This window comes from Gasterosteus aculeatus, chromosome 10 (assembly GCF_964276395.1).
Source record: "Gasterosteus aculeatus chromosome 10, fGasAcu3.hap1.1, whole genome shotgun sequence".
Classification (NCBI taxonomy): domain Eukaryota; kingdom Metazoa; phylum Chordata; class Actinopteri; order Perciformes; family Gasterosteidae; genus Gasterosteus; species Gasterosteus aculeatus.
This window is the reverse complement of record NC_135697.1, coordinates 8,879,561-8,905,666: the sequence shown is the minus strand read 5'-3', so window position 1 is coordinate 8,905,666 and position 26,106 is coordinate 8,879,561. Positions and strand designations below refer to the sequence as shown.

At 40.9% G+C, this 26,106-nt stretch overlaps 1 protein-coding gene across 10 annotated transcripts; it reads right to left on the bottom strand.

Annotated features, from left to right (window-relative positions):
* Positions 1 to 1,321: 1,321 nt before the first annotated feature.
* Positions 1,322 to 21,685, bottom strand: LOC120826710 (myocyte-specific enhancer factor 2D homolog). Of its 10 annotated transcripts, XM_078081499.1 has the most exons (14): positions 21,407 to 21,626; positions 16,900 to 17,232; positions 14,706 to 14,909; positions 14,275 to 14,412; positions 12,818 to 13,034; positions 11,507 to 11,563; positions 10,677 to 10,858; positions 10,158 to 10,187; positions 8,029 to 8,158; positions 7,771 to 7,876; positions 7,627 to 7,734; positions 6,187 to 6,255; positions 5,588 to 5,638; positions 1,322 to 5,091 (listed from the first exon to the last, which is right to left on the bottom strand). In XM_078081499.1, the coding sequence occupies exons 2-14, from the start codon at positions 16,951 to 16,953 to the stop codon at positions 4,620 to 4,622; spliced, it is 1,818 nt and encodes a 605-aa protein (XP_077937625.1). In that variant the 5' UTR covers positions 16,954 to 17,232; positions 21,407 to 21,626; the 3' UTR covers positions 1,322 to 4,619. The 10 variants fall into 10 exon arrangements, with proteins under 10 accessions (XP_077937625.1, XP_040045142.2, XP_040045143.2 ...); XM_040189208.2 differs by having other exon boundaries at positions 7,627 to 7,876; XM_040189209.2 differs by lacking the exon at positions 21,407 to 21,626 and adding an exon at positions 21,194 to 21,385 and having other exon boundaries at positions 7,627 to 7,876.
* Between the last annotated feature and the right edge of the window lie 4,421 nt (positions 21,686 to 26,106).

Sequence of the window (26,106 nt, the reverse complement as noted above, 5' to 3'; positions counted from 1 at the left end):
ATGCCAAACTAAACGGACACCATGTTGTTTTTCTGACGTTTGGCAACATACTTAATTTGACATACTAATCAATCAAAGTGACAACTAAACAAAGACTAATTGTAAAGTTTAAGCATAACCTATTAAAAAGACTAGTTTAAAACATAGCGAGATCTCTATACTGTTTTATACTCTGCTGCAAAACACTTGACAGTTCTATCAAGGTTACTTCATATTTTATTGTGTACACAAACTAATAAACAGTCCGTCTGGCCGTCTCCATGTCTCTCATTGTAATTAAAATGGGAGGAAGCACCTTCGCTCTGACCGGTTAAGTCGTTAGTTGCAGTCGCCACAATAAGAATGACCTTTGTATTAAATTTTATGACATTCTTTACCGTAAGTTTTGGTATGATAATCTATACAATTCTTAGTATATAATTAAATAAAACATGTAGAAGAGTTTAGCATGTCAAATCAAGTTGCAATTTGGGCATTTCAAAAAATCCATTGTATAGCATTTTGTTAAAATGCTCAGTATAGCATGTACTAAAACCTAACCCCTAATAAAGCCATAATATAGCATAAAAGTCAAGAAGGTTAAAGTCCCACTCAAGATTAGTCATAGTATATACTGCAAACGAATAGTGCAGAGTTTAAAGTGTAGCATGTGGAAAAGTATTGAGTCATAATTCATCATGTATCAATAAGTTTTTTTTACTACATTGTAACATGCCTTATGGTAAACAATACATTACATGCAATACTATGCTATATTGCATTCACAAGAATGGACTGAAAACAACCTCCAATCTCGCTGCTGCAAAAGCCCATAAATGACTAACTGATTTAACAATATATTCGTTCATTGGTACATTTGCCCCTTTCTTAACGTGATTTTACTAGTTATCCAGTGTAGCTACTTGTACTCAAGTACAGGATTTGAGTACACGTATTGAAAGCCAAAAACGGACATCCAGATTGCTCCAGCATTAAAATATTGCTTCCCACGTGTGCACTTAGTTCTTGCCTCGCTCACACAGTGGCTGTTTAACTCACATGAGGTCATGAGACATCAGCTAAATATAGATGTGTAGTTATCAGCCAACGCGTGAAAGTTCCCTCCTGCAGCACTTTTGTAACTGACAATGAGCCAAGGGGAGGATGAAGAGGAAAATCACACTGAAAGAAAGAACATCAAAAGTCTAATGCAATTTAAAATACATCCTTGTTGAAGTTAATATATCTGGATATTATATGTACAACAGTCTTAGTAAGAAATGTTTTAGAGGCACCTTTGGGGTTGATATGGAGAAAATTCAAATAAAACCACAAACTCCAATTCATTTCACTCAGTTCGTCTATTTAATATATAAAATACGGTAAAACATACGCAAAAGGGGAAGGTTTCAAGGGACTTGGATACTTTGGTACAACAAACACTTTTTTTTGTAAAAGCGGTATAGAATTTCAATAACATCAGTGCATACTTTGTATATGAAAATATACACAAATTGTAAATCACTCAAAAAACAAATTATTTTCTTTACAACAAAAACAAAAAGACTAGCTCAACACAATATATTAGCTATAAATTTCATCTTTAGTATTTCATATGCTACATTATTTTGAGTTGTTTTATAACTCATTTGTGATGCATATCCTTAATCATTACTGTGCGTAACATACGTTTTGTTACCTGTATCCCATGCATTTACTTTTTTTTTTTTTCAAATTTCATGAATTACTAATTTCAATTCCCCGTTTTTATAAATATATTCTTTATCTTAATTAAAACTGCAGCATTTAACTGGTATTTCCTTCATTGCATTTGCTAATACCACAATAACTGATCGTGCAATTTTCAGCAAGTTGTTTAAAAAAAAAAAAGGAAACCAGTATTATGTCAATAAGAGAAAATGAGAAAATAACTATCCTACACAAAATAGCAATAAAATAATAGCTCCATAATAATATAATAGACAATGGAACTGTCACCAGCACAAATTAATCCAAAAATAGTGAGTCTAAAAACATTGTACACAACAAGTAACAAGGGTGCAGGTTTTCATTTGTCATATAGATTGTCTTGTGACTAACAGCTAGATTGGAATAGAGAACCTTTTTGTACATCAATAAGCCAAATCGGTGTGGTGTCACACTTCAGTCAACCATCAGCGCCCACAAAGTTTCCACTGAAATTGAGTTGATGTGAAAATGGAGATGACGGATTCGCTCCCCCTGAAGGGTGCAAACGATCTTTAGTTTAAATATATTGTTCCACATTTTGAGAAATATACTTATTCTATATTTCAGTTGGATGAGAAGTTTCATACCACATATCCATCCGGTCAATGGGAAGTCACGGCCGATTGGCTAAATTTGGCTGATGATCATCAGAATAAAAAGGTGGCACAAGAAGTGCTGGCTTGACATTTACTACACACACATTTCTATTAATCTTCTCATCCAACTGTCAGAAATGAGTTTCACAAAATGTAGGAAAAAGTTTAGTTTAAAAGGCCAATTTCGACTAACAATATTATTGAAAGTGTTGCATGTTAAATTGATAAAGAGACAATAAAAAGAACTAACCTGAATTCAGCGGAGCAAAGGGCTACACTGTCGAATTAGGGATGTAAAAATTACCGTATGGAAAGCATCAACAACACTGCTGTGAAACTGTTGCACAGTGGGGTGATGTTTTTTGTGGATATTTGTCACAAACCCAAACACTAGTGTCACACTCTGCTACTAAATCACACCAAACTCCATTAATTCATACAAGACGCTGTGTCCACTTGCCCTACACTGATATAAAAGTGTAAGATGTTTTATATAATAAACAGTCAACAAACAGCAGACACGGCCGTCTGCACTTTGAGCATCGTCTCAAGGGGGAAAAAAAAGGTCCAGCAATCAGGAGTCTCTTTTCAGGCTATAAACAGCCTTTGTACACTTGTACACAAACAAAAGGTTCAAACCAAACAAATTTGTACTAGAAAACATACAATTAAACAACACAGCACTTAATTTCTGAGTGAGAAAAGGCATAATCTGTGTAAGCTATATATGGAAAAGAGTCGACCAATAAGTGAACGGCGGTGACCTAATTATTTCATAATTAGTTGATAATGGACAATTTTATTGTGGGTTTGATTTAGGTTTAAAAACAAAATTGTGGCAGGAGAATACGATGACACCACAACCAAGCAGGCCTCTGTGAGTGAGACAAAAAGTGCACAAACCATCAACACTAGCATAAAATAGTTTTACTGAAACGAGTCCGAGCCACCAGCACTGCCTAGTGTGGCGAAACCCCTGCACCGAAACATATCAAATTCACACTCGTATATGCAAACAGATCCACTGAGAATCAACACATTGCTTGTTTTTAGGGATACCTAGCAAAGTCTATGCAAATATAGTCATATGTACATACACGTCGTTTAAGCTGAAAAGCTATTTTACTTTGTCGCCAACTGAAGCGGTAGAAATATAGAAAATGTATTTTTCCTTTTACTGTTTGAAACACGGCAAAGAGCTAAGGAGAGCTATAGAGAGCTTAAGAGGACATCAAAGCTATTGTATAGGAGGGATTTTTATACAAAGTCAGAATTCCTACTTCTGAACAACCAACAGACCTTTAAAACTGATTTTTCTGCTTCTAAATACCAACAGATAAAGAACATCTGGACTGAAAGAACCAAATCTCTACTGCCAAAAAAGCCACCAGAGAGGCTCAAAGAAGCATTAAACTTGATGGCATCTACTCCTGGTCATAAGCCGAGTGGCTGGCTGGATTTCTGGTGCAAGAACTTACCAAAAGTTGCAAGAGGATGAGGTGAGAGGACGGGAGGAGCCCGTCTGAGGACCGTCACGGCGAATTAAAAGCATCAACAGTTTCTCGTTTCCTGACGGTGATATTTAGTCAATGTCGTTCTATCATCTGTGTGTGTGTGTGTGTGTGTGTGTGTGTGTGTGAGTGTGACATTTGGGCTCGAGTCTGCCTGGGTGAAGGACGGTTTGGGAAATGTGGCAGCGGAGAGAATCATTGACGGGTCGGTACCTTAACCTATAAGAGTCGGGTTGCTCAGTGCTGGATAGAAGTGCGGCCCTCAAACTTCCTCTACATTAAGTTCTATGCAAAAAGTGCTGTTTCGAAGTGACTTATAAAAAGGATGGAGAACACACAACCCAAGCCACGTTGGATTAAAATAGCAGGAAGTGGAGAGTCATACAAGTCCCGTGATGTGGACGAGCCACTACCACATTGGGAATAATTCAGCAGTGCTTGATTTAAATACATTAAGGTGGAAAGCATGTGAAAGAAATGTGTAAATACTACCAAAAGAAAGTGAATCTACTGTCCTTTTATGAGAGGACCTACAGGGGGGAAACATCCAGCATAGCAATCCCCGCCTCACGCAGAGCGCGATCCCCGAAACATTACTTTTAAAAAAAATTCTTAATGTATATTTGGCAAAGCCTCATAAGTGTGGGTGACGCAGGAGAGTTTAATAACTTGGGACAGAGGCGGGTGAGTGGCGTCACATGGCGCTGGGCGGTAAAGATCGGGTGTGGGGGTTTACGCTTCACCAAAACTTGGCTGTTGGTGCAAAGAGGTGCGGCTCACAACTTTATGTGACCCAGGTATCCAATCTCATGCGCTTGATGTTGCCTCCCTCCTGCTCCGGTTCATTCGACGCCCTGAGGAGCTCGGCCGAGGGGCTGAAGTCAGGGCGGCTGCCCGGACCGCCTCTTCCTGCGGCACCAGTTGCGCTGCTTCCACCGCTTCCGCCGCCGCCGCCTCCGCCTCCAGCTGCACCCCCACTGTCATCACGATCGCTGCCTTCGAAGGAGCTGGTGTTGCTGCTGACGCTGTCCGCAGGCGAGCGGCCGGTCGGGGGCTCCAGGCACAGCAGGGAGCCGGGGTACTGCGGTGGCGCGGTTAAAATGGCTCCCCCGGAGGTGGAGGACGGCGTGGTAGAGGAGGGCGGAGGGCACGGGGTGCTGCGATCCCGGCCGGGCGAGATGGGCTCCGACTTGATGCTCACGCCGGGGTTTGTGTTGACGGTCAGCATGGCGCCTTGAGGTATATGGGTCACGGACCTGAGAACGGGGTCACGGCGGGAAGGGCGATAAGGGACCAATAGGAAAGGTGAGAAAACAAAACGTACATTTTTAGCTTCCTGACAAAGGCATATACGAAACCGGAAGTTTACTTGGTATCAAGACAAAAAAACAACAGACGTCGCAAGGCACAGCACCAACAGGGCGAAGCCACATTTCATTATTCAATAATCCAATCAATTCAGAGCCTTCAAAGCGGGAATGATCCGCCCACTGCTCCCAAAAAGATCAACACATCAGCCCAGGAAGCGTGAAAATGTTTTTTTTTTGTGACAAGGTGGTTCGCAGTGAGTCAGCTGTGGTGGGAAGAAACTACAGATGATTAACAGAAAATAAAATCTGGTTGGAGAGACATGTTGGGAAACCAGAACGAAGTCTCATTTTCTGTTTGACTGCAAACTGCAGCAGACATGCTCGGGGGAAGGCAGCCAAAAGCACACAGACATTCAGGAGAAAAGGAAGTGTGATACAGTACCGGCCCAACCACTCATCTCTACCCAAGAGCAGGTTGGACGGAGAGCAAACGCTGTGGGGGGGGAAAACAAAATGTTGGAGCCCAAACCAAAAAGGAAAAGAGGTGGATTAAAAAAAGGCATGTGCGCAGAAAAGGGTGAAACATTATTGCACGCAGAATTTCCTCAACAACAGCAATAATGTCAAAGAAAAAAAAAAAAAAAAAATCCGTAGACACCCCAACCTGGATGTTTACGTTTTTTTAAGTCAACAATAATTAATGCACAAATAGCTTTTTTTGCTGCAGTAATGCACTTTTAATGCAGACAATCACAATGTTAGTATTATAAAACACTATACAATAAAAGGCTTATTTGCAGCTGCACTTAAGTTGTTTACTCAAGTAAAGTATTGTTTGGTGGATCTGTTGTGATATTTATCAACCAAAATTATTCTTTTTAGGGTTTAGAAGGCTTATCCTTAAGGCCGGTGCTTTGAATGTATGGCTGCATCTTGGTAAACGTTTACCTTGTTTTGTTTTAGAACAACATTAATCCATTTGGACTGCACTACAGACAGGGAGACGACATTTCACACACGCACACACTAGTGGCTGTTCACCTCAGGTTGGCAGCCAGACTGGACACCTGGCTAGACAGCTCGCTGCTCTGTTTGTCCACGCCCCACATGCTGTGGACAAGAGGAGAGGACACACACACTTCAAGGATCTGGCGTTACGTGCTACAATATGCTAATATGCTAAGACGCGACAGCAACCCTGCAGCATTCAGCCCGAGCAGCTTCAGCTCGCACCGCAGTGGCTTCTGATCCAATGCTGAGGCTTGTCACTCCTCTTTATTCAATCTTCATATGAAACCTTATATTTAAAAAGTAATAATAATATATATATCAAAAATATCTGCCATGTTGCATTACATCACAATAAATAAATTGATATTAATTTTGACTTGTTAAAGCCTTCAAGACATTCAAAACTCATTAGGACTTCCGAGGGTACAAGAAGAAAAAGGTATAAAAGTCTACAAGTAAATAAGACTTAATTATTATAAGTAAGTAATGGCTTAAATGTTAGTTGACATCATTCACTCATGCTTTATAAATCAAGTAAAAAAAACGGTTACTTTGCCTGCTGTCTGGCACTGCTGGACTGACATGTCGTCACGTGTTTGTGTGCATGTAGACGTCAACCTTTTTCATAATAACTACTCAAGTAGTACTTCAGTGAGATAAAGTATAGTAAAGTTAAGTATTTCTTTTAAAAGAGTGCTCAGGGAGCAATAACCAACTTTCAAGAGATGGTATCTATTTTAATCAATGCATTGAAAACAGGTCATCACATGTTTTTGTTCTTAAACGATGAATTTTAAAAGATCAAGATGTCCATCGTTTCTTCTCTTCTGCAGCAGTCTTTAAAACTGTAGGAAATTGAAGTGAGGTTGCATAAGGCGCATGGCCACTGTGTTGCCATTTTGACGAATAGAAAGATTATTCATAGCCAAGTGTCAGTTGAAGTAGTGGGAAATGTGTAGCCTAACATTACTAGAAGGACTTATAGTACTTCTATTTTACATTGTAAAATAGTATAAAGTATTTTTACATCATTCAAACTAAATATAACAGAGTGAATGTAAACTATCCACCAAAAGATTTTAAAAGACTGCAGTTTCAAATGTATGCAATTAATGAAGGACCTCTGGGAAATAAAAATGACTACGCTGAACACCAGATAGATTATGAGGAGATGGTGAAATGCAGGTGAGACCAATTCACTAACAAGATATGAGTTGATTGCGCATAAAAGGTTGCATTATGGATTTCATGCGAGCTGACTGGTAATGTAAGTAGTACAATGTTTCAGCGTTAAAGGGTTTTCATTAGACGGAGAGAGGGTTAACAACAGCCTTCTGTTATTGTAATCATCATCATCATCATCGTCCCCCTCCTAATCATCATGCCGGACACTGGATGTGAATGACGGCGGCGCTGTTAAGAAACCTCACTTAAATAAACGACAGCAGCAATGAGAGATAAAACACTTACACCAAGTTGCTGAGTGTAGCAAGATTAAGTTGCTGCTGTTGTTGCTGCTGCTGCTGCTGCTGCTGCTGTTGCTGTTGCTGTTGTTGTTGATGCTGCTGCTGCTGCTGCTGTTGTTGATGCTGCTGCTGCTGCTGCTGCTGCTGTGAAACAGCCTGCTGCTGTTGCCATGTGGACACACTGGTTGGCAACAAGCCGCCAGGTGACGCCAGAGCGTGTAAAGCTGTGATGTCTGCACTGGTCAGCTGGTACTCTGAGGGAGAAGAATAGATTTTATATAATTCTGTCAGTTTTTATTGTTCAGACTTTCTTTGCAGTAAAAATCAAATAAAAAGCCAGGATTTGTTTTTTTAAAAGATACACAGAGCTTTAAAGGATGTTTTGGCTCCTTTGCTTTCAGTTCACCTGTGTTGTATGCCGTGGTCATGGCGGAGAAGTTCAACCCTTGTGCCAGGAGGCTCGGCGTGGCCACAGACACCACCGGCGTGGTCAGGCTCTGTGCCGCTTGGGCTCCTGCTGCCAACCGCTGAGCGTTCTGCCAGAGGAAGACACAGAAACGCCAGTCACCGCTGGAACCAATCTCCAGATGCGGTGATCGTTTCGACATGGTCGGTTCAGACATGCTGGGAATGCAATGTGCATATGACTAAATTGAAAATGATGGATTGGGTCAAGTAAATCTCAAAGTCGAGTGGATTTACTGTCGGGAAGTTCGTGACGTCATGCATCAAACAAGTTCCTTGTTTTGAGTGTGCAAGAAACAGACGTATTACATTAAAGGCAATGTATTAAACCTTCAGAAACATTTATGAAGCAGTTTATTTTATATTTTTAAGGATGATGCATTCATCAGAGTGAGAACAACATTAACCAGATACATTGTAGTTTATAAATCAATGCTAAACTAAGGCTAGCGTTTTCAATTCAATAAAAAGGTCTAAAATTAGGTTGTTAAAGCAAACTTTGTGTCTTTGGTGAAATTATCATATTCACTATGTGTTCAACTCAATCATTTCTAAATATTCTCAACGCCTAAATTAATTCCACAAGAAATGTTGATTCTCAACATGTATACGGGAATAGAATACTTTCTAGTGCTGAAAACAATTAATCAGCCTTTAATTGTTTCCTCTAAGAAACGGGCCATAATCATAAAACGCCTGACTGATCAGGCTCAAGTCTGAAGAGACAAACGTATAGATAGTTCAGTTTACCATCACAATAAACAAAAAAGATTTACATGCATTTAAGATTGTAGCTTGATCGTAAATACATTATAGATTATCTAAAATTGTCCACTCAGTTTAAAACTAACAATTGGTTGAAGATTTTCTTTTAAGTTGCTCTGACTTTTTCTTAATTTGCAGCTCGTGTGACGTTTCTCCAGTGGATGTCGCCACAGGCCTGGGAGCATGTCGCTGATGTCGCTATGCACGCCGATTAAACAGCGTTTTAATTATGTGGCCTTTTTTGGGGGGGGGGGGGGGGGGGGGGGGGGGTGTTGACTGCTTGCTCAGTGTTTATAAAGTAACTAATTATCCAGTGTTTCTCTGAAGCTGCTGCTTTAAGGTTTTGTTACCTCAGCTCAAAGAGATTTCAGAAGTAGCAGGACACTCCGGTGAAACTGGGGGGGATTTATGTGGGGCAAATTACATTAGCTGTCTTTGTGAAGAAGTAAGGAGGGGTTGGCGGGCCGAGAGTGATGAAGTAGTATCTTCTGAAAAATGAGATTTTTGTCCAACAACTTTAAGTGGAGTGAAACTAGCCACTGACAATAAGCAGCCTTGCTCACTCAATTTAGCTTTGAATTACAATGTAGTTATAGATTACATCAAGCTCCTCATTCAATAAGTTGCAGCCTTCCTAATTAACTTTTTTAAATTATATATTTGTGGTGAATATAATAATTTATTGCTCTTTATATATATATATATATATATATATTATATATATATATATATATATTGGGAGAAGTATTATCTGTTGGAGTGCAACAAAGATGTTTTTGTTGGTTGTTTTGGAGCTTCACATAAAATATGCAACTGAGGGAAGCATTGGATTCAAATGCCTTTGATATAATACATGATGGATTTTTAAATCTGTAATTTACCAACTTTGCGGTTGGTGAAAATGAGAGTCAGTAAATGGGAAACATGCGCCGCGTCGCTTCGCACGACAATGCCGACGCAAGAAACACTCATGCTAGAAGGCCGTGTTACATATTAAAAGGCAACGGGCCGGATTCAAAACAGACTGGATCCCTCGCAAACAATTCTGCTACAGTACAGATTACCGAGCTCTATTTCTATTGAACTATCATTGCGATCACATAGTAATCCTAACAACACAACCACGAGCCCTTAATCACTCGCAGTCACGTGGGACCCTCAAGCTGAATGCCCGCCGAAGAAATGTCAGTGGAGCAAGACCAAAACAATGAGAAACTCTTGTACAGTTTGTAACCATGCTAATGGAGTGCAGACAGTCGATGGCCATCGACTCATGCGAGTGACTTGACGATGGAAAAAAATCACCTCGTTTACCAACTCCAGCTCATCCTCTGTCTGCAAAGGGTGGTAACAGATCAATATTAGTGACTAAAAGTAAATAGTTCTTACCTTCTTTTACAATAAGAAAATACATTACAAATAAAACTACTTACTGTAGTTTAGCATGTTACTTTAAGTTACTTATGAAATAAATAAATTAATGCTAAAAGTTACAGTAAATGCACAAAGCCTGAAATCACAGACATACCAAATTAAATAGCTGACAAAACAATGATTCATTTTGTGGTAGTTCTGCAGCTTTTGCGCAACTTCTCAGAAGCCTGACCCTAAAAGTCAAAATAATTGACAACCCCCCCTCCCACCCATGTCCCTTAATAAAGCCTCTGGGTTACAGTCTTTGTTTTCCTATTGTTTGTAACATTCTTACTTTTTGTCATCCCAAGTGACCAAGTGTGTTAACAAAACGTATGATGTGATATTTTTGTGCGTAAGGTTCAAAATGTTAATTTAAAAAAAAGGACCCAGGCAGTCGGTTAAGCTCACCATCTGCATGAGGCTCTTTCCGCCCTGTGAGGTGATGACTCTGAGGTCTGGCTTGCGGCTGTTGACCATCTGGGGGCTGGGAGGTGGGGGCGGAGACTTGGCCGGGACTACTTTCCCCAGACTGTTGCCGTTGGAAACAGTGAGGAGGCCTGGGGAGGCCCTGGCACTAGTGTATCCATTAGCTGCAAGGAGAAAGAGAAGCAAATGGACAGAAATCAATAGGAAAATCAAACAGGTGAGTTCAGACAGCGGGGAACGGAAGCGGTTAAAATAGTCCTTTAAGAAAAACCAAGCAAAATCTCATTGCATTGTGCCCTGATGAGTGAAGATGAAACAGAGGACTGTCAAAGACTGTTTGAAAGCAGACCCTCGTTAACAGATTGTTAACCAACTCAGACAAGATTAAAATGTAACATTTAAAATGGATGAATGTCTATGACCGATAAAAATAACCAATACAACAAATTTTTTTTTTTTTTTCTTTCTCTAGAATAACAGTCGGTTTTCATCACGAAAAAGCCAAACGTCAATATGGTGTAGGGTTATTCATGGTAGAGGTTCGCTATAGAGGCCAGCACCGGGAGGTGCGTTTGATTCAGGGTCTACTCATTCTACAGCGGTAATGTGCTTCACTGAGTACACATGAACGGAGGCTGGATGTGCACGTGGAGCGAAGAAGAGGAAACCAATGACTATGAACTTGTTGATAACTTCAATCCATATATGTTGGCGTTTAGCCTTAAAAAAAAACAAAGGTGTCACTAAAAAACAAACAAACAAACAAGATAAAACCTTGTAAGATGAAAAAAATATAACAGCAGATTACTCACGGACTGGACTCGGGCAGCCTCCATTTGAATTATTCAGTTCTCCTCCGAGAAGAGCACCTATTGAAAACGGGTTTAAAACAATAAACAATCTGAACTGAAAACTAATGAGACACCAGAAGGTTTCAAATGTTCTGATAGCAATTCACTGTACAAACTTCCTTGTGTTGGCATTCGAACGGCTGCAAGATAATTTCCAATAGAATGAAAACTGCTGTTTCTGAGGGCAACAACCAGCTTTCAATTTCAACTAATTTTAAATATTTTAGTAAAAAGTATTATTAATGCATATAAGTGTATATATGCGTACATATAAATTTAAGTAACCCCACATTCACAGCCGGCCAATATACACCTCCACATAACTTTAAAAAATTGCTTTTACCATTTTAATTCAAATGATTTATTGTACATTGGCCTTTTAACTACAGACTACTGTAATAGTTTGCCTCCCTGCATTTAACTGCATATTGTGAACCTTTTCATCTTTAATCATAATCCAGGAAAAGAAAAAAAAAAAAACTGAAATAAATAAACAGCAACCCCAGTGCTTCCAAAGGGCATTCAAAACATGAAAACAATAAAACTCTTGATGCGCCTGAATCTATTTTGATTTGTTTGGGTTGGGTTTTGAATAGTTGTGAGCAAAGGCTGCTAAACTGCTAACGTAACGAGCGTGTTAAATGCAGAAGCTTTTGTTCTTGTGGCATTTATGGCAGTTACCAAACAGCTTCAGGTGTATTACCACGCCCGCTGGTTACAGGTGTGGGGGTGACACTGGTGTGCACGTAGACAGGAAAAACAAGATGCATGGCAATCATTTATATATATGGGCCTAATTGTTTTTCACTTATTCACTCCACAATTGTACTTTCACTTTTTGTTCTTTTGAGTTTGTATCAGAATGGTTGAAATGCACTTATTGTAAGTCGCTTTGGATAAAAGCATCAGCTAAATGAAATGTGATGCAATGCGTTTCCTCTTGTTTCTCATCGAGGTACGACGTGTAAAAGTATTAGGTAAGAGGAAAGCATGTGGAATTACGTTAGACCTTTAATGATTGATATATATCAATAATAATAATAATAATTTAAAGGTCATACAAATATAATTAAGTTTGAGGAAAGCAACAAATGTCCATCAATGCAGATTAGCCCAGTGAACTAAGGAGTGGATTAATGAGCACCTTTCCCTCCACAACTAATCAGCTCTTTACATACACCACTAAAGAAGAAGTACGATGTAAATTGAACATCAAATGTACTGACAACTTCAGTCTTGCCCCACTAGGCAGGGTATTGCTCGCTCACTCACCCGCACTAGCTGGTCGCTGTGGCAACCCTGGAGACACCGTGTTTCTTTGAAGAGCCGGTTGCTGGGGCGACAGGAGGTGGGTATCCGTGAGCGATGATGATGTTACATAGGAGGTAGTTACCGGTGCGTTGCCAGGGTTACTGAACTGCAATGAGCTTGGATTAGACGCCTGGACTGTGACAGGCATCGAGAAAGTCTGGGACGGAGCGGTCGACTGCTGCAAAGTGGGAAGAGAGAATTTTACGTTTAGTCTTCATTGTACTTACCGCTCCATCTCCACTTGCCAGACAGCATATTTGTACACATCTCTTTTGTCAGGCTTTAATTAAAAAGGTAAACAACGCAAGTACGTGTTTCACTGCACTAAGGCTATAGGTGTTTGATCATCAAATCCCCATTACTTTATTGCTCGGATTGTAAACTTCATGACATTAGGTAAATATGTACAAATAAATCATATTTACATGCATCTACATTTAAAATGCATATAGAGAATGACATGAATTTAAAACAATGTATAGACTAAAAGAATAATAAGAATAATAATAATAATAATCCCTGTCTACCATGATTTACGACTCATTAAAAGCGTGCGGCTTATGTGGAGACCTTCGGCCTTCTGCCTGTTTACGCTTTTCTATTCATTTTGCTTTGTTTCTGGCGTTTCCTCTTCCTCTGCTTCTGGCTGTCACTCCTCAACCGCTGCTCCTCCAGTCTCGGTTCTATCCTGGTAATCTGTGTTGTCTGAGTCGGCTCAGAAAGTTTCTCCGATCTGGACATAAAGACTGTGCCTGTTTGCTATATAGAGAGACCAACACTAAACTCACAGGCAAGTGTCGTCGAGCAAGGAGGAAGAAGAAAAAGGGAAACCTTGAATGCAGATTTTATAACTGTTGCTCCTTCTGCCTTTAAGTTAAAGTTGGTTCTTGAAGTACAGCAATGATTTACTGTAAATCAGCATACGATTCTTCTGACTATTCGAAGATAGTCCCAAAGTTACCTCAGCCCAGCCTCAATTAAACAGAACAAACATTTACAGGGGACACTATTGGTCAGAATTGGTATTGGTCAGTAAATGCCTTGATAGACGGGTATTAAGATTCCAACCGGAAAGTATAAAACAGTGGGTTCAAACAGCGAGCAGTTGTGGTTGAGGCAGAAACGGAACATGTTGGTGGGTCCAGAACGCTAGTGGTTTAAAGTGAATTCAAAATGCAGTACCATTTCCTTTTATGATCGTGGTTAAAAAGCTGTTTAACAATCTGTTATTTCCTATTTCATTCTCCTTCTGCAAACAAGAAGTGAAAAAAAGAAAAAAAGTGACAAGCCGTTAGAGGAACTTCACCCCAGTAGCGATTTCCTGCAGACCATCAACCCAAAAAAACAATAACAACAAACAACGTTACAGTGAAGAAAGAAGCTTAACAACAGTATTTCTAATAAACTTGGATTCTTACTCCGTAGCGTTTGAAGAGAACATCCAGATCCTCGGTGGTCTTGCGGTACTTGTCATCATTTAGGGGACTTTGGTCGATGGAGTCTTCACCATCCGGCTCTGGACTTTCACAACCGTTGAAGCCTTTCTTTCTTAAAGTCTGTGAAAGTAAAAAGAAAAGAAAGTGAGCCGTACTACATCAGTCAGTTTAGAGGGGGTTTTGTCCCCTGTGTAAATTCTACACGACGGGGCTGAAACAAGCTTTAGTAAATCTACCAGTTAAGACAAAGTTTGACTTTACTCTCTGGCCCCCAATTTCAAGAGAATTTCAACTGTTAACGGGTAAAGTCTCCCAGTAATAATAAACATTACAACGGAGCAGTGACATTTTTTTAGACCGTGAACCTCAGCTGGCTGACTGGTTCACAAGTGCTGCCAATGCAACGGACTTGCCTCGATAATATCTGCGTTGGTCCGGCTCTCGTGAGGCTCGTTGTACTCGGTGTATTTGAGCAGGACCTTGTCCATGTCGGTACTGGCATACTGGAACAGCTTGTTGGCGTGGTTGAAGATGATCAGGGCGATCTCGCAGTCACACAACACACTCAGCTCGTAGGCCTTCTTCATCAAGCCAAACTTTCGCTTTGTGAAGGTCACCTGAGAGAACGTTGGGGAGGAGGGGAACAGGATAGAATGTGGGGGAATACAAAAGATGTTGTGTTAACAGTCGTTAAAAGCTCAGAAAGCTACACCTCAACAACAGGTTGGGATTTTTTTGGTTTTGATATTTACTAAGGGTATAACGACTAATCCACTGAATCGATCGATTTATATTCCTGCGATCCAACTGAATCGATCGGTGCTCCGCAAATCGGCATTCCGGACGACATATATAGACTACAAATCGATTGAAATGATACATAATCGATTGTATCGATACTTACTTAGTACAAAAACGGCATGGATGAGTGTTTGTTTGTTTGTTTGTTTTTTAGCACTTTAGACACATTAAACGTCACTCGATTCAGTCTGCCTGTCTGTGACGTCATCAGTACGCAGCGGCAGCCGCGCGAATCTCGGAACAACAAAAACACACAGCGTGGAGGAGACGACTGCGAGCGAGACATTTACAAACCAACTTAGCGCGTGGAAACATTTTGGCTTTTGCAAACACAGAGGTGTTCTAAATAAGTCGGTCGCCGTTTGTAGAATATGTAGAAGCCAAATAAAAAACACGGAAACACGAATCTTTCCAGCCATCTACTAAGGCGCCGTGTGATTAAACAACGCCGACAGTCAGGCGCCTCTAGCAGCGTCACCGCTGCAGCAGCAGGTAACTCCAGCTCTGCAGACACCTCAGGCCTCGCCAGCACGAAAATCAACATCACAGTAACAATTGCCAAGTTTATCTGTAAAGACATGCGACCCTACAATGTGGTTGAAAATCCGGGGTTCTGTGAATTGAACATTGTGTAATGTTTACATTGAAAATGGCACTTGATTCAAATAAAAAGGTTAATACATTTGCCATCAATTGCTGTTTGCTTGTTTATAATATCCATAATTAATTTAAACCTGATTTCCTGAAACAACAGGGATCTCAGAAACTTTGCCTGTAAAGTTACTGAATCGATTTCAAGTCACTGAATCGAATCAAATCGTTCTAAATTAACCCAGATCGTCCATGAATCGAATCGGCAACCATGAATCGTGATTCGAATCGTTGTTAAAATGAATCGTTACACCCCTAATATTTACACATGGAAATGGTCAGAATTTTGTAATTTGTTGATTTGACTCATCTTTCCATAGCAGTATAACTTACATTATACAATAGAAGTAAAGTCGGCTAGTGATGACAGGCGCTAAGAGAGTTTGACAGCTTGTGTTATTGTATTGCTCCATTTAAATTATTTTAAATGCCTTAAGTCACAACAATTTCCTGATTTCTAGTGAAACATGTTCAGTATTCACTGTGCAAACAATTTATTGAACGGGTCTGCAAGTCAGAGCTATGGGAAAGTAGTTCAGAAAAAAAATGATTACGCTGGGAAAGAACCCTTAAAATACCAAATTAACATTTTTGTACGACTACTCATACGACCCGACTGAAAAAAAACAAGACGGACTTTGGTCAGGGAGGAAACCTGAAAGGAGTTGGCAGTCTTGTGAGGAATAAAAAAAAAAAACAAGTGAAGCTGAATAAGATATAGTATGGCTTTAGTTTTTCAGCCCTTTCACTGCAACAATGTGTATCATTGATTTGGATTGATCGATTGGGAATGAAGCAAAAACAACAATATAGCACCCAGAGAATTAAAGAGAAATCTGTTCCATAAAATCAAACAATCTACTTCAATCAAACAGTTTCAGAACTCACTTTTCTTTCAAAATGTGACTTAATTATGAAAACCGAATTATATATTAATGATAACTGTAAAGTCTAAAACATTTAAACAAAAGCCAAATACACCAGGTCATAAATCTGATCTGACACTTATTACCAATGAGTTTTTTATAGCTCAGGAGCATCAAAGCTGGAAACTCCTCATTAAAAAGTATAGTTAACAGTTCTAATCAATAATCAAAACACTGGGTTGAAGTCCTCATCCGTAAACACACTAAAGAACAGAAGACAAGTACTCACCTGCTTGTTCCTTTCATCGGTGATCCGTTGGATCTGAATCTTTTTCCTACCCATAATGCCTTGCGGTTGTGGAGATAAATGCAGTCAATTGATGGAGAAGCACGTCTCAGAAGGGGAGAGATGAACGGCAGACGTCAACCTCTTACTTCAGCCCAAAACTCTCAGACAGTCACGCATCCGAGGATACACGCACGCGCACATTTCCCTGCCCAGGTGTGCTCGGGCGGCGACTTTGCGGGGAGCGAGGGCGAAGAGTCGGGCGCAGCGGAGACGGGAGGCGTTGAGGAGAGGAGGTCTTCCGTTTCAGAGTTTGTCTCACGCAGCGACAGAACGCTGTGGTGAGGAGAAAGTTGGGACACAGAGGGACAGAAAGGTCACTGAAATATCACACAGACATCAGAACGGCGTCGCGAGGGAAATAAACTGTTGTCTGCCGATGGTGATTGTACATTCACAAATCAATAAATCCTCCTATTCTGGTCTTGAGAAAATAAATTGCAACGTAATGCCTCTTTGTACGTGACAACAAAGACAAGAACTGTCACAGACGAACGTTAAGGACTCTTTCCAACAGTGTACGGTTCCGATCTGGTTCACTCCAACCTTCGTTACCAAGAAGCAGCAATCGAGTGGAATGGCACTCAGTTAAGTTGATTTTTAACTTGAGGTCAGGCTTTATTTGACTGATCAAGTTGATAAACACGTCAAGACAGACAAACCGACCAAATGAAAGAGTTCTAAAAATGAGCTTTAAGATACAACAGCTTATTCAGTGTGACGAGTATTTTGCTGCTCTAGCTTTGTCCAACTGCCTCCATTCTACCCAATTAAGTGACCAAAAACTGTCAAACATCTGTATTGTACCATTCAGTTCATCAATTTTAACACAAAACTAAAAAGCTTCACTTCATCTTTGGTTGTAGTGAAGCAGATTTCTTTCCTTTTTCTTCAAAACAACATACAGCCATAAGGGCCGTTTAAAGACATCACTTTGGGAAATGAATTTGTCATAGTCAAACATCACACAGACTAAATGACTTATTTCATGAGTACACCAATAGACGCTAAAACTTGTGTCATCGGAACTAAAAAGCAAATTCAGCATGTTTTCATACGCACATGCAGCTTCGAAGTTAGATCGGCTCTACATTTAAAAAAAATAAAATGGGGGTGGGTTTTATTCTTTACGATCAAATGTACATACGGAGAAAACCTTTCAGAAGCTTTGGTATGATCACGTGCCAGGTTAAAGGTTAGCGTTGTATGGAAGAGGTGGCATATTCACATATGTTATATATGTCTCTTTGGGTGCAGGAGGACTACCTGTTAAATATCCTTTCAGAATTAGTTATACTTTGAAATCCTCCTTTACACAAAGGCCTTAGTCATAGAAATATATAAAGCAAAGAATGACAACAAAAAGCATTGGTTACATCTGCATGATAGATTTAAGACTAAATAAACTTGGCCATACATGTATGAATATACAGTTACATTTAACATTTTGGACACACCTTCTCAGTCAACGGTTGTTCTTTATTTTCTTCTACAATATAGATTAACATTAAAGAACTCAAAAACTATGAAGGTTGTATGTATTTTGGCCGACCGGAGGAGCTAGGATTTGACTTTCTCGTTATCAATTTGTTTCAGTTTTTTGTACGTCTGTTTAATCTCCTTACTAACGGCAGATGAATAGGAACCGATTGATCGATCGCGGATTGGTTTCCTCCACAGCTGTGTGATTAGCCAATCGGTTGTTAAAACACTAGCTTCTCCTTCTTACTCATAAGCTCAGCTCTGTGGCAACCGTTTTACATTTTCCCTCCAGTCTTGACCTTCCACGTCAACGCTCTCCTGTGGGATTTTTGTCAGGCCAGACGGAAAAATTGAAAACGCCAGTGCACATGGGGCCTCCGAAACCTCATTTCACACAGAGCATCCCGCTCGAGAATCAACCAAAAGTTAGTTCCGTGTAGTGAACATTTTTAAATCAGTTCTGGACACCAATAATATTTTTTAAAAATCATCCATTAGCTGCACCTGTAAGGCACCAACGCTAAACAATTACGACAAAACGTAGAAACATCCCACTGCGAGAGGGGGAGACGACTAACGGCGGCCCTTCCACACTGACCCTACTAAACTTTGCAGGGCGACAGTCTCTGATTAGCCGTGAAGGGACCAGAACGCGGCCACGCTGCGGGGCTTCTGTTTCCCGCCTCCTCCTCCCCCCGACTGCCCTCTGCATGGCTGCCCCCTCATTACTGTAATTGACACGTTCATCCCTCTTCTTCCCCCCCCTTAAGGCGTCGATGGCTCAATTAGGAGGCGGCCGGAGGACTGATTGGACGCCAGCATAATGAGGTCGCCGCTTGGTTTAAACGGAGCCCTGCATTCAGCCAAACCGAGCTCGCTGTGTGAACGTACGAGAGGAAAATGGAAAACGATGGGCTGGACCAGGTTTGCCTGATTTCTTCGTGGAGGGAAAAGCATTTGGTCACGCGGGCAAACAAGAAGAAAATGGGAGCCTGGCACATTTATTTGAATCACGGTTATGCAACCTTTGAATATTGTTCTGATGAAGAAGTACGCAATCAGGCTCAGGATAGGCATCTGTCACTTTTGGAGCAGCGTAATTAGTGGCCGTGACCTTTACCGGATTATTTACCAGCCAATGAAATGTGCGAAAGCCCTGAGATGATTGGTCGGAGCCCCAGCGTGACTTGTCGGAGCGGTTTGTCTGTGCACGGCTCAGGCAAGGGTTGACTTACACTCACATAGTCGTGTGACTGTGGAAGCATGATGGCAGCAAGTGGTTTCATGTGCGGTGCACCTTTCTAAATTCATTGTACAACAAACTAAATGTCTTAATTAAGAGTTGGCTTCTGTAGAAGAAAAAAAAGAAGAAAAAAATCAAAGCATAATAGCTATTCAAGCAAAGAGTTTGGATAATGTAATACTTTTCACTTAGGTCTTACGGGAAGATTGATATTAGCAGACAAAAAAAAAGTACTGAGGTCGTACAGTTTAAAAAAAATCAGATACAAGAAAAGCACATCGTAGAGAAATTACAAATGTCTTGACTAAACTAGCAGAGGACTGAACTTGGAGTGAAAGACGTTATGCTGACAGTAGGATGTATGTGTGACCTGAGAGACAAAAGGGTCAAACTCCAAAACCAACACAACGGCAACAATTGAAGACCTGAATTAAATGTTAAGGAATGTTGTCAAAGACTCTCGGCTGATTCTGTTCATCTTGGCAACAACGACCGGCATTATTCTCAGTCCCACTAGTAGGAACGGAGCTTCAACACCACTTTTATTTCAAGCACTTCTGTTGTTGAAACTGTAGAAAGGATTTCGGGAAGTAAAAAATGCAACTCAAAAATACTAGTGTCGCATTAAATTCAATAACACATATTAGCCATTGTATTAAACACGCTGCTGGTAGAGAACCATCTCATCAGTGAGACCGTACTACCTTCATATGGAGACAGGAACCCATCTGCGGGGGCACACAGTGGTGTGCAACTGTCAAATTGGCCTACTTCTTGCCCAACAGCTCTGGCATCTGGCCTGGCACGGCACAGAACACCACGGCTGCTCATTTCCAGCACGACGAACGCACACAGCCCCGTGCTCAAACATTGTAGTTCCCCTAAATTTGACTAAAAGGCGCTCCAATTGTGTATGTTGAAGAGTACAGTTGCGCTTACAGTAAACACAGCCATGCAAATGGCGTTTGCATGGCAACAGCATCGCTGCCTGGCATTTGTCCTTTGCAGTATTTTGTACTAAATCTCATCTGGCCGCACGCACACACACACACACACAGAAACATTTTTTTCTTGAGGTGAAGCTGGAAAACGCAGCTGCAGGAGCAGCCTTTGAACAACAGGCCTCTCGCATGTCCCGTGCTTTCCTTACACGTCATTAAGCTACTGACCGTGTTAGGATTTGGTGCGGACACTCCAACACGAGGTCAAAGGGGATTTGTTTTTTGTAAGTCAGTGGCAGCAGGAGGAGGAACGTCCACAGACCGCAACGGCGGATGGAGACCAAAGGGGCCGGCGGGGCCCGCGGACAGGTAGCGTCACCCCGAACACCGTCAGCAAATCATGTGGCCTCGATTGTTACCAAACACCTTCATTTACCAACCACACACCCCCACCACCACCACACACCCCCCAAAACCCCGGGTTGCTTTACAGAGCAAAAACCGGAACGAGCTTATCCAAACGGGCCATTGCACAAAATGTAGAAGTTACGAGCGGAGCGACAGCCATTACCTCCCCGACGCTCTCCATTAGCTCGGCTGCTTCAACACCACCCGACGGACATGTCGCATTCACATTCGCGTCGTGCTTCCGTGGAGCGAATTGCGACACAACGGGGTGCTTATTTTACGTGGTGAAATCAAATAAAAAATTATAAAGCTAGCAGGTCTGCGCTTCTTGCGCGAGGAGAAAAGACGCAGGAAGGAAACGTATCACTCCACTTACCCTGAAATATCGCTGATAAACAGCCCCAAGTAGGCCTGTCGCCACGAGCTGTGTGCGCGCTGGCGTCTTAGTTAAGAAACGTTAATTAATTGCGTTGAAGCGGTTTGTCAATTTACACGAGTCCGCGGCATTTTATTCCATTAAATGTTGAGGTAACTATACTGTCCACCCAGGCGATACAGCGCACCCAGTGTGCGGTCGACGTCATTGAACTTAGCCCGTGATTGACCCGTCGGAGAGCCAATGAGAAGCTGACATGCGAGCCCCTTGTCCAATCAAAGCGCGGGGTTGCAAAAAACGGGGCGGTCTTTGCGAGAGGACATGACGGAGGTGACGGCCATGTTCTGCAATAGTGTCCGTATCCCTCCGCCTCAGTATTTACCTTTTGCATGATTTTGCATGTGGGGAAAATGTCACTGTTGCCCCGCTGCGCCCGCAAAGAAACCGCTAGGCCATTTGTTTTATCACGACTCGTAACCACCACGGCGTGTAAAACGACGAACACACGAGCGATGAGTCACAGGGAGAAATGTTATGAAGGGTTGCGAAGCGTTAATCGTCCACACATTGTTCTCCCAGACCTTTCATCTCATAACATCATCAGACTGTTATGGCATCATGACTTACAATAATGCCGACGTGATGCACGAGATGTGTACTCAATTACCATTATACACTGTTATATTTAATGTATCTTATGCAACGCACACAATATCGTTGTATTGAAATATGTAAGTTTGCTCTGTATATGCAGTTGGCTGACTATTCTTTCACATAAAACCACCACTGTTTGTAGACTAATATATGATTGTTAACATTAACCCACCAGAGGGCCGTGGAGCAATTGACCTATATATGCCTCCTTATCTGTCTCACCTAACCACATTCACAATTCACACACAAAACGACACATTCTTCCCGAGTTAGTTTTTAATATTGATTTTACACTGACTGACTGACTTATTTAGAATATGGCCCATTAAACAGCATTCAAAGAGGATTTTGACACAGGGCAGCAGAACAGCCTATTATTGACACATACTAGTGGAGAAGCGCTCTAAATATGTGTCGGTCCGCCCTAATATTGACAATGACGTGTGTGTGTGTGTGTTTGGGAGGAGTTATGTAGTGAAAAAGCTCTGCTTTAGTACAAATCTCACCCGTTGACAAATATGACTGTGGATTAAAGTTTACTCAGCTGATTTGTTTTGCTGTATGTCTGTATAAAAGGGCATTTTGGATCACTGCTTACTAGAGCTGCTGTGGCCTGTTTCCACAATCTGCAGTGAAGAGCTGTTCCAGATGTTGGGATCCTAGATTAATACCACTGTCATATTTGCATGTCAAAGCTAGTGCATGCATGTGGGTAGCTCAGCCTATAGCCTAAAGAGTGAAAACAAACAGGACACATTTCTTTTGTCTGTCCCACTGGTTCTGCTAGAAAACAAAATCCTTTCCAAAAACGTCAAACGATTTCTTCAATTGGGGGTTCAGAGGCGAAAAGGCACATCAACAATGTGCGGAGGGTCGATCTAACTGGGTCAGTAGGAACCCATTTTCAAAAAAATATGTTAAAATGGTACCAGTAGGACACTGGCACAGTTTGTCTTGTAACAGAAATCATGTTGATGTGCACTGACCCTCATGGGAGGATATAAAGATGCTTTTAAAAAACTCTAGTAACATGCTGGCCGCATTTGTCTTCGTCATGGGTTTCTAGGCAGATCTGTATCCTAGTTTGAAAACAAAATCAGTATCAGACACAGGATCATTGGGAGTAGAACAGCTGACAGGGACATAACACAGGACATCTTGGCTCCACATGAGGACATTTTTATTGAAAACACAGTATCAAAACCCACAGGATACAAATATGAAGATGACTTAAACATCAAACTCAGTTACTGACATCACTATGGACCATGAGAACATTGTAATAGAATAGCTAAGCACCAGGGGATAAGAAGATACTCTTGTGGATGCAGGAAATTAAATAAAACAGACCTAAATGTCTCCAAGAAAAGCAGCTACAGAGTACAGATGGAAGAGAGATCAGGCAGCAAAGGAAGGAAAAGTTTAGCTGAGCAAAGAATTGGCCTCAAGCTCCTCAGAAGAACGGAGTGGGCGTCTAGCTGTGGAAAGGTTTACAGTCAAATGGCCGTACATCTGTTGGTAGGGCAGATTAATTGCAAGGTTGGCCGTGTGATCCTTGAGCCACTGCTGTTTAGGTGTCCTTCAGCAGAGACGTCAAACACCAAATAGAATAAACTGTAGCAGTGAGCGGTGAGACTTGACAGAGGAGAGGAAGCTCCATTATTAAACGTTACATGATAGATACCACCTTGGTTGCATCTCAATGGCTCTCAACATGTCGATGCCTTTAATCTTCTGTTGTAATTCATGCTGGGATATTAGACATGCAGAGGTTATATGCAGCCTCGGCACATGATTAAACATCCTGTTCACTTGTGAACCCTGAACAAAGAGCACCATAACCAGCACATTTGCTGTTAGATGAAAGTGTTTCCAACCTGATGGGGGCATCATATTCCACGTGCATGCCTGCAAATGTGCTGTGCTGTCAGCCTGGTGCTCTCCACCCAGGCTTATACCCCCACCCGGCTGCCCACACACTCGCCGCGCTGTGCCGTCGTGAGGATATTCGTTTGTACATCTCTGAGATTCATATTTCTGCTTCAGCTGTGTTTACTCTGTGCAGACAAATAGCACGAGCCAAAGATGCAAGACCATTAACAAGTGAACCATTTTACAAAATCCTAACGCTTCTCCTTAAACAGACAGACACACATTTGGTCACCCTAATGTTATTTCACATGCTGGCTGGACAAAAAGGTTGAAAAGTCTGGATTCATCACTTACAAATATAGATGACAGATGACATCTGACTTGTTTTGAAAGAACAGTTGTTCCGTGTGCATTACACTGACATTTCTCTGAGTACTTTGTGAAAGCATTACATGCTGCAACAGAGGAGGTCCTGCTCCAGTGTCCACTGTCCTAAATAGATGGGGGTTTGAAACCAAAGCAGGTGGAGATTATTATCGTTTATTCTTGAGGTCTTGGCGACAATCCAGCGTTGAGCCTGTAATACAAATATTGTCCTCGTGATGGCAGCAGCAGAGCAGAGAAACTTAATCGGCACTAATCATAACGATCTCATTGTCATCATCAAATATTTCAATGATGTTTTATTTTTATTAGTGTTCACTACAATACATCGATTACACCATATAATTATACTTGAAACACTACACGTGGCCCGCCGCAGCCATGACTACGGCGTTTAGACCTTTCCACCCGTTTAATACTAAGAAAAAAATGATTCTATTGGTCGCTAAAGACCACGGCGCCAAATACATCTAAATGTACGAGACAAGACCCGTCCTCGATAATAAAATGCATAAAAATTAATGAACCAAGTCGCAAGTAAGATGCTTCATCACGTCTCAGAAAACCTGCGCTGGATTTGAAGACTTATTTGTAAAATGCCGGTATGTGATGCCTGCACATTGATTTGGATTATCTACCCGCGGGTGTCTTGCTGAGAATATAACAAACAAATATATAAAAATACATTTAATTTAATAGAATGCAGTTACACCAAATACATATATTTTTAACTTATTTTTTCAACCATGCATTTTCAGTGCAGTAATTCGGCTAAACGAAGCTCTCATCTCTTATTCTACCTAAAAGTCATAATTAATGGGCAATCAAAAAAATATTGTTGAGACATAACCGGCTAAAATATTTAAGTAACTCCTGTTTGGAAATGTGAACCTGCCAACGTCACCCATAAAATCCAGAATGAAGACAGAATCAAATATTTTAAAAGAATTGCTTGTAACCTCCGCAAAAATACTCTAAAGCTCCAAGGCTAAATATACATAAATACATATTTGTTACAAACGGTATTGGACGGAAGTTTTTGATGTACAGACCAAATAAAATGTTCATTTACCCTGTTGCAAGTTGATGATGAAGTCATCCCGATGGTCTCAGAGTGCAGTAACAATAATAACTGTCTTCTTCTGTTCGGCATTTCCTCGACTATAAACAACAAGCCTGTTGAATCTCAACCCATATCCACTTTGAATTCCACTCCCTCTGTTTGTTCACTTAAAGTCATTATAAGTAAATTATATTATATTCATATCGTCCAAAGTTTGCCTAAGGTGGCTTTATTATCCAATCAAATTAGGCTAATTTCTGTTGACTTGTTGTTGTTGTTGTAATAATAATAATAATGTGTGTCATATGCTCAATGTAATTATTGTCCATTTTTTATGAGCCCAAAGAGGACTGGCTGAACTTCTTTTAATTTTTTTTAACACTAGAATATTTTAATAAAAAAAACAATAAATAAGAACACACTTCATATGGCCTCATGTGAGCAGAGTGAGTGAGTTTAACTGAAGCTGGTGACTGTTTGGTCACACAACTACAACTCTCATTTTTCTCTTTCTTTATGGGAACACCGGGGACGACGCAAAATCATTACTCTTCCCTAAATTAGGAAATCAGAGGGAAAACCACTCACTTTACCATGATGAAACATTAATGGACCATGTTGTGCAGTAACAAACTGAATTAATTTGGATGATATCAAATGAACAGATAAAATACTTAAACTTCGGTGTAGATTCGACTTTGATTTGATTACAAATAGGCACAGTGTG

Coding starts and splice junctions, on each gene's coding strand:
- LOC120826710 (XM_040189208.2), bottom strand. CDS start 16,953: ATGGGTAGGAAAAAGATTCAGATCCAACGGATCACCGATGAAAGGAAC. Junction 14,413..14,705: donor CCAACGCAGATATTATCGAG/GCAAGTCCGTTG, acceptor TTACTTTCACAG/ACTTTAAGAAAGAAAGGCTT. Junction 13,035..14,274: donor TTCTCTTCAAACGCTACGGA/GTAAGAATCCAA, acceptor CCCACTTTGCAG/CAGTCGACCGCTCCGTCCCA.